The 9,011-nt window shown below is 38.6% G+C and overlaps 1 protein-coding gene across 1 annotated transcript; it reads right to left on the bottom strand.

Annotated features, from left to right (window-relative positions):
- Positions 1–4,918: 4,918 nt before the first annotated feature.
- LOC117215932 (histone-lysine N-methyltransferase SETMAR-like) lies at positions 4,919–5,801 on the bottom strand. The gene is made up of 2 exons (XM_033462490.1): positions 5,439–5,801; positions 4,919–5,050 (listed from the first exon to the last, which is right to left on the bottom strand). Exons 1-2 carry the CDS (start codon positions 5,799–5,801, stop codon positions 5,027–5,029), a joined length of 387 nt encoding a protein of 128 aa, XP_033318381.1. The 3' UTR covers positions 4,919–5,026.
- Between the last annotated feature and the right edge of the window lie 3,210 nt (positions 5,802–9,011).

The following is a 9,011-nucleotide window of genomic DNA, read 5'->3' as shown; positions in this document are numbered from 1 at the left end:
ATTCTTAACTGTCGATCGCGCCACTATAATGTTGCAGACGGATCGTCGCGTCTGCCCGGCAAACAAACATTGTAGTGGCAAGCGCGTGGTTCATTAAGCAGGGCGACTTCCAGAAACGTCGACTCGTGGCCGTTATTTTACCTCGCGTAAAAGAATGTGGCGTGATCCGAACGTAGTGGGGGTCGCCTTCCAGAAAAAACGAAAAAAAATCGAAAGGCGTGCAGAACTTTTCGAGAAGCCGAACCGTCAACACATCTCTTATATCGCGCATTACTTATCAAGCAAAACGCAGTTACATTTCTTTTTGTTGTTCTCTTTATGTCTTCCTAGTTGATAATTTGTTAAAATAAACGTTAATTTATTTGTGTTAATTCTGTGGAATTCATTGAACTACCCTTATTATCCTAATCGAAATAAGGGAATCGATCAGTTCGTGGCGTCGATTATTTAATCGTAACGGGAACTTACAACTCTCGTTGACGTGCTATCTCGCGATCGCGTCTCTCCGCGAACGATCGAAACACAACGTTCAAACGACAATTGATAGTCCTGACGAAATAAACGTCGCTCAGAGAGTCGAAAATTTGTCTCTTCAAATTTTAAGCGGATACGAGTTATCCCCACTACTTCGCGGAACTGATCACTGCATGTAGTTTCCGGTGTTTTCTTTGTCTGCTCCAGCGATAACGCAATTACTCATAAATTGCCAAAATAAGAAAAACGAAATTTTCATATTTTTTATTTCATTGTTATAAAACGATTTAATTGGATTTTTGAGAATCTCACGATCAAAATGATATTGGACGATAGCTAAACTCTGGAAATGCGCAACGTTCGGTCAACTGCACAGAAGACCATGCCTAAGTCCGACACAATTCTTTGAAGTTACAATGAATGTTGATACTAAATCCGTCGTTTAGAGATACCTTGGCTTCTTACGACACTAAGTTAAACAACTTCCGTTATTTGCTGACTAGTCCAAATGGATCCAGACACTGGTTAAATTATATTTCTTTTGACTTTATTTGTCTAGATATAAAATCTGTAAGGTATCTCGTTGTATCTCAATTGCTTCTCTTCTTTCTTATTCCTACATTCACCGTATTCACAAAACAACGATCCAAAGACAAGTAACAGCGGTCAGTTTGTGAAAAGTGCTCGTTAACAAATCTTAAATTACAACGAAACGAAATTGTTCAACACCTTAAAATTGAAAATTACCGAACTAAGTAGGAAAAAGGCCACAATGTTTGTAGAACCTCGATAAGTGTTCGCCGAGACAGTTTCGACATCTGGACTACGTCGGACAGTTTACGACGGATATCCGTCACATAAAAGGGGTAGAAAATAACGTAGCCGATACTCTATCTCGCATCGAAGCGATCGGAAAACCAATAGATCACCATACGCTAGCTGCAGCGCAAGAAAAGGATAGCGAGCTACGCAAAATTATCAACGCTGGCTCGAGCGCGTTGCAGCTGAGAAAAGTACGATTTCCCGATCACAACGTCGAGTTATACTGCGATATTAAAACCGAGACCGTGCGACCGTACGTACCGGAACCGTTACGCCGCACCGTATTCCAAGCGCTACATGGACTTTCCCACCCGGGGATGCGAGCTACGCGAAAATTGGTAGCGACGCGCTTCGTCTGGCCGTCGGTAAATAAAGATTGCCGAACGTGGACACGACAATGCATACCGTGTCAGCGCAACAAAGTCACCAGACACGTATCCTCGCCCGTCGGAACGTTCGGAACGCTAGCGGGCCGGTTCGAGCATATACACGTAGATATCATCACAATGCAATATTCGCAAGGATACCGTTATTGCCTTACGTGTATCGATCGTTTTTCGCGTTGGCCTGAAGCCATACCTATCGCCGATATGGAAGCGTCAACCGTGGCTTCGGCCCTCCTTTCTACCTGGATATCTCGTTTCGGCGTACCCTTGAAAATTACGACTGATCAAGGACGTCAATTCGAATCGCGTTTATTCGAGGAATTATGCCGGTTGCTCGGCGTCAAACATTTGCGTACAACGGCCTACCATCCAGCGTCTAACGGGATGGTAGAACGCCTACACAGACAATTAAAGGCGGCGATCAAATGCCACGACACGAGCAACTGGGTCGGAATTCTCCCGATCGTCTTATTAGGTATAAGAACCGCGATAAAGGAGGACCTAAACGCAACGGCGGCCGAAATGATTTACGGCATCGGCATACGTCTGCCGGCGGAATTCTTTTTGCCAACTAGTCAACGGGCCAACTTGGAATACGCGCGAAAATTTTTGCAAAAATTTCCTAAAGGAATTATAATCTATGAGATAAATGAAATAAAAATACAAAAACCAACTGATATTAAAAGAAGAATGATTATTTTACAAGATAATATGAAACTGTGTAAGGGATTACATATGTAACATATTGTCCCGATGTACACATATCTGCGAAGCGACTTACTACCCTGTATATTCCAGAAACTTCTTAGTTTGCCCCAGCCTTAGCAATTTGAAACTATTTTATTAAAATTAAGAATTTTCCACATTAGATCGAACGCACTTCTAATAGGTACCAAACAGTATATATATATAGCAAGATTTCACATATCTCTAAATTATTCACAGAAAATTAATACGGCACATAAATTAGACTTCGGATTGTAAAAATTAAGAATAAATAACCGATACAGTCTCACAAAAATAGAAGGATAAAGATAGAGATAAGGGATCAAAAACAACAGTTATTTTTCAAATTTGTATGAAAAGCCCTTAAGAAAATAAGTTCCTCCTTAAATTGAAAACAGTTATATGTATAGAAATCAAACTTGCGATAAAAGTAAAAAAGATAGAAAATAAGAAAATTGTATTTGTTTTTATGACTCACTTTTACATGTAGTATAATTTCCACCGCTATTTTAGCATAGAACGCTATTTTCAAACACGAATTGTTCCAACTCGATAGTCCCTTGCTTTACTGTAAACGGAAAATTCTTTCGTGTTCTCAACCAAATTTATCAAATTCCAGCAATGACACATGCTATGTGATTGTCAGTAGAACATGGAGAAATGTTTCCAGTAAAGTTTCGAGCGACTTATCGGCGATTTTCAGGAGACACGACGCGACGATATCGCGTGTACAGTGCTTCTATCGGTGTTGATGCGCTTTAATACATAGTGCAAGAGAACACTAATAAGATTTCCCAGTGGGCCTGTAAATCCTTATAGATCACTCAAAAATATATCATATTGTTTGTTTCAACTACTAGCAATTTAAAACGTCGTCTACATATATTTAGAAAGTTAGCAAAGACATATATTTGTTCCTGAGCATGATTTCTATCAGTTGAGCGTTGTAGCAAAATGTCCGATACAATTTAATGTTGAATTTGTCTTTTTTTTAGGCTAGCTTGATTGGATTACAGGTAGATTTAAACGATCCGTGTGTTGCATCTCCAAGGCATCTTCGACTCATCGATACGCAGTGATACCCGGCAAACTTCTAGTGGACAAGCGACGTTGCTTGCAGGCAGTTTATATACATGTTTTGGCATGTGTTGTCGGCAGGCAATGTCTACAGACGCCTGTAGTCTGCCCGTACGCGCCTTAAGTTTCACTGACAGACATTGTCCGCCGATTACTACGACATCTGTCTGTGGACAATAGGCCGTCAGTGTGGAGTTATCTTTACCCGAATAATTTAAGAAATATAAAATAAACTTCAACGAAAAGTTGCTAGCTTCGATATCTTACTAATACAATGTTATCGAAATTGAATAAACCTCGTTACTGTATTTAAAAGGAAATTGCATTTATATTTCAAGTTTATAGAGACAACAACAACAACCAAACAAAGAATCGCAACGAAGAAATAAACGGATACAACAAACAGAACACTGGATCGAAGATAGAACAATAAACAAGATAGAACCAAGAAAACAACAGTAACGAAGAACCGGGGCGCAGAAAAAAGCACGAAGCGTGCGAGCTGGAGAGGAAACCTGTGACCGTCGGTGCAAGCGGTAAGCCTACAAAATGGTTGCCGAGCAGGAATAATCGGCTGGAGAGCCAACCTGCTGGGACCGAGCTATATGGTGGCAGGTATCGCGTGGCGCCAGCTAAGCGAGCTACCGCCCGAAAGGGTAGGTTTAACTTGTCCAATGATCCGCAAGGAGAGGGCAACTCGCGCGCCGACCATCTATGCGCGCCATTCCCAAGTCGAACGCGAACGTCTAAATGCGAAGCCAGTATGCGTTTTTACTGTAGGTATGGCGCGGTCGACCAAAAGGTCGGGCCCTCAAACGCACACATTACTTGTACAATTCGAGTGCTGCAGATACGGAAAAGCAATTTATAATTTATCGTAATTTATCGTAATGCGAATTTTGGCGCGTCGTCATAAATAGATTTTTATTTAAAACGAAATTGTTAAATATCCTTTTGTATCAATTCACATAACGTTAATAAATCAATATTAGACATATTACTCATAAATTGTACATATCTTTGTGCATATACGCATAGTTTTCGTGCATATATCAATATTTGTATATTTTATGTGTATAACTTTCATATGCTTTTCGCAAATTTTACATTCATAAACATCTGCAATCTACACGTTACGTTTTTCGTTGTATTTACAAGTACGGACATTAGATATTCTATTACATTCTTTTATTATAATCTTTTGATATATTTATAGTTGTTTAATTATTAGGTCATCCCATAAGTTCGTGCCGTTTTTCGAGAGGTTATATATGTTAAGATCGTTTACATACCTTTCAGTTTCATGAAAAAATGTAATCCCCCTCTCGTTGTACAACTTCTTCCCATTTTTCTGGTAGGTTCCGTCTCGATAAAAGTTCTCTTGTTTTTCTTTAAAATAATTTTCTATGCTATTTTTGAGAGTGTCAACATTTTCAAATTTTTTAGCTACTAAAAAGTGTTGTAATGCTCTGAACAGGTGGTAATCAGATGAGGCAATGTCTGGGGAATATGGGGGATGTGGTAAAATTTTTCAATTAAATTCAGACAATTTTTTTGTAACGCTTTTCGCGACATGCGGTTTAGCATTGTCGTGATGGAAGATAACGTTGTTCCTATTCACTAAACCTGGCCCTTTTTCAGCTAGTGCTTCCCTTAATTTTTCTAACTGAGCGCAATATTTGTCTGAATTAATGGTATCACCACTAGATAAAAGTTCAAAATAGAGTATTCCTTTATAATCCCACCATACACACAAAAGAACTTTACGTGGATGTAACCCTGGTTTTGCACAGCGTTCAGGTGGCTGATTTCGTTGGGATCGACTACGTTTCCGTTCAGGGTTTTCGAAAAGTATCCACTTTTCATCACCAGTTACCAGGGGCGTTTAAGGAATGGTTCACGTTTATTACGTGCAATTAATGACATGCACGCTGTCGTTCGTTCAAGACGGTTCCGTTCCGTAAGTTCATGGGGCACCCAAACGTTCAACTTTGACACCATCCCCATTTCTTTTAAACACCTATGAATCGTTGTCTTAGGTATTTTCAGGACATTTGACATCTCTTGAACTGTCAAACTTGGTGATTTTTCAACAAGATCCCGAATTTTATCTCCGTCTGTCTGAGGAGGACGCCCGGAACGTACCTCCTCTTCTAAACAGAAATTCCCAGCTCTAAAACGTTGGAACCACTTCCTACAGGTGCGAGATAAAAGCGTATTTTCTCCGTAAACAGCACATATGTTTTTCCTGGCAATTGTTACCGAACTTTCTTTCCGAAATTCATATAACATGAGATGTCGAAAATGGATACGCATTTCACTCGTGATTTTTTACTGTTAGAAGTCACTGTGTTCACTATATTACGATCTTATGCCCACGAAGATCTACTCTAGCCTGTTCTCGATCAGCTAAGCTCAAGTGCATTGGTCCCGTATGGCCGTATGTTTAGAAATCGACACATGAAATATATACACAAAAGTGTATAAATATATACACAAAAACTTATGGGATCACCTAATATGTAAACGATTTTGAACTATTTAATTTAATAAAGACCTTAGATCGATGGATTTTAATTGCTGTCACATAATCGTTAATTCATTACTTTTCCTCAAACTGTCACGAATTTTCACAAAGTGTGTATTTCGGATCGTTAATCTCATACGGATGTAAACTTCATTTTCTTAATAATCTTGGTCAATCATGTATCACATTTTCTATAAAATCTATAAGATCAGCAAGTGCTCTAATACTTGTTAACAATCATATATCTTAATTCGTGCCTTTTGTATTAATACAGAAGCTTCATGCGAGAAAGAATTTTCGATATAAATGTTCTCAATGTTGTAAATCGAGTTCTGCCAGAGCAACCGAGCCAAACGGACGTGTAAAACAGTGCTTCAGAAAAAGTGCGGCAAGTGGGGAAGAGAAAGTTACGAACGGCAACGCCCATAGCTAAATGGTGGAAACTCGTGTCTTCTACTAAGAAGACTACAAGCAAAACTAAAATGAAAAAGCACATCCCACCGATAAAAATAATTAACAAAGACGAACAATACTACATAAATAAAACAACAAACATATCAAAACCAAGCCAACCAATAAACGAAGAACAGGAATGCTCAGCTACAAACGAAGTTGATATGGAAACAATACCAAACAATGAAGAGAATATTACCAATAACGAATTAATCCAACAGGATGAAAGCTGGAAGGTGGCAAGTTATAACAAGAAACGAAAAATAACAGGAAATTCAGATACAGAAAAGCAGCGATGGCTGCAAGAATTACCATTAAGAAACTCCTTCAGCTCACTTACGGAAGAAATAGACGACCCAACAACCAAAAACACAACTAAATCAACGCAAACTACAAAACCACCACCAATATTTGTCGACGCCCAGATAATAGGCCCGCTTATTGATCGACTAAACGATATAGTTGGGAAGGAAAACTACACAATAAAACAAACAAAATTAGAACAAGTAAAAATTCAAATAAACACCCCAGAAAATTATAGGAAAGTGATAAAAGAATTAAAAGAAAAAACGCTGTGTACCACACATACCAGCTGAAAACGGAAAGGAACTACGAAATAGTTATAAGAGGACTACATTCAAAAACTACACAAAAAAAATTAAGTGACGAATTAGCAAAAATTGGTCATCAAACAAGAGCAATAAACAATATGACAAGATACGATACGAAGCATTTAACAACACAGTGTCCATACGTAGGGAAAATAAATGAAGTAAAATGTTACAACTGTAATGGAAACCACCCAGCCAGCTATAAAGGATGCGAAATCAGAAAACAATCACAACGTAAACAGTTTCCACCACTTGGCAATAGATCAATCAACAACTACCAACCACAACAAACTATAACGGATAATTAAGCAACATTGAAAGCACAAAATGAACCAAAAGCTATAAACGGAAACACCGATCCCCAAGGAAACCGCAGCTACGCGCAAGTAACCCAAAACATTAGACAAACAACGCCCACAAACAAACAGAATCAAAGCAACAACACCGAAGACGATACAGAAATCAAAGAAATGCTCAGACAATCCATTAAAGGTACAGAGATATTAAGAAAAATGGTAAGTGAGAAAAACACAATACTAAGGCAACAAGTACAACAAACAGTCATGTTACAACTACTCACAAACTTGCTAAGTAAAAAATAAAAATGGACATGCTTAAAATAGCAGCTTGGAACTCTAACGTACTACAACAAAGGGCCCTAGAAACTAAAACATTCCTGTATAATAATAATATCGACATACTACTCGTATCGGAAACACACTTCACTATAAAAAGTTACATAAAAATACCGTACTACATAATATATGATACCAAGCATCCCTCAGGAAAATCACACGGAGGGACCGCAGTAATAATAAGAAACGACATTAAACACCACTAACACAGCCAAGCTAGTAAGGAATATATACAAGCAACCACCGTTACTGTACAAACTAGCAGCAACCATTTACAGTTGTCAGCAGTATATGTACCACCGCGACACAAAATGACATCACAAACGTGGGAAGAGTACTTTCAACACTTAGGTGACAAGTATATCGCAACGGGAGACTACAATGCAAACCACACGCTATGGGGATCAAGAATTACCACACCTCGAGGTAGAACCCTGGAAAAATACATTAACAACAATCTCAATATATTATCCACAGGAAGACATACTGGCCGACAGACCTGAGCAAAATACCTGGCCTACTCGATTTTGCAGTTACAAAGGGACTAAACGCAAATAAACTAAAAATAACACCCAGCCTCATTGCATACAGCCCAATTGCTTACAGAAACAAATTAATACTTTATAGCAATCCAGGGACACTATGCAACAGAACAACCAAATGGCAAATTTTTAAAGAAATAATCGAGAGCAAAACCAGTTGCAGCATCCCATTGGAAACACCCGAACACGTCGAACAGGCAGTAACACCATTGACAGAAACTATCCTAGAAGCATCATGGACAACCACTATACCTGAACCAACCAACAGACAAACAAAAATAATTCCATCAGACATACTTGAAAAAATTAGAGAAAAAAGAAAAGCGAAAGCAAAATGGCAAAAACATAGAACACGAGAAAACAAAAAACACCTAAACAAACTTGCAAAGGAAATAAAAAACAAAATAAAAGTGCACAACAATAACGAATTCACAAAATTCATAGAGTCACTCTCTGCTCACGAGAACTCCAACTACTCCCTATGGAAAGCCACGAAAAAAAAGAAACCAGTAAAACTAGTCCCAGCAATCAGGACGGCAGACAACACATGGGCAAGAAGCAACGAAGAGCAAGCTGAAGAATTTTCCAACCACCTTTGAAACACATTTATACCACATAATATCAACAACAGCAACCCCAAATGTCATACGGACGAGGATGCGTTTACCACTAGTACCTCAACTGACAACCACTATACCATACCTAAAACAACAGCACAAGAAATTAGAAACATAATCGAGAAAACAAAAAACAATAAA

Source organism: Bombus bifarius, unplaced genomic scaffold (assembly GCF_011952205.1).
Source record: "Bombus bifarius isolate JDL3187 unplaced genomic scaffold, Bbif_JDL3187 scf7180000009869_frag, whole genome shotgun sequence".
NCBI lineage: Eukaryota > Metazoa > Arthropoda > Insecta > Hymenoptera > Apidae > Bombus > Bombus bifarius.
The sequence above is the reverse complement of the archived record's forward strand: the minus strand, read 5'-3'. Positions and strand labels throughout refer to the sequence as shown.

What these genes read in the sequence shown, in the direction of transcription:
- LOC117215932 (XM_033462490.1), bottom strand. Translation starts at nt 5,801, where the DNA reads ATGCGTATCCATTTTCGACATCTCATGTTATATGAATTTCGGAAAGAA. An exon ending in CCCATGAACTTACGGAACGG is followed by an intron (nt 5,051 to 5,438) that starts AACCGTCTTGAA and finishes GCATGTCGCGAA; the next exon opens with AAGCGTTACAAAAAAATTGT.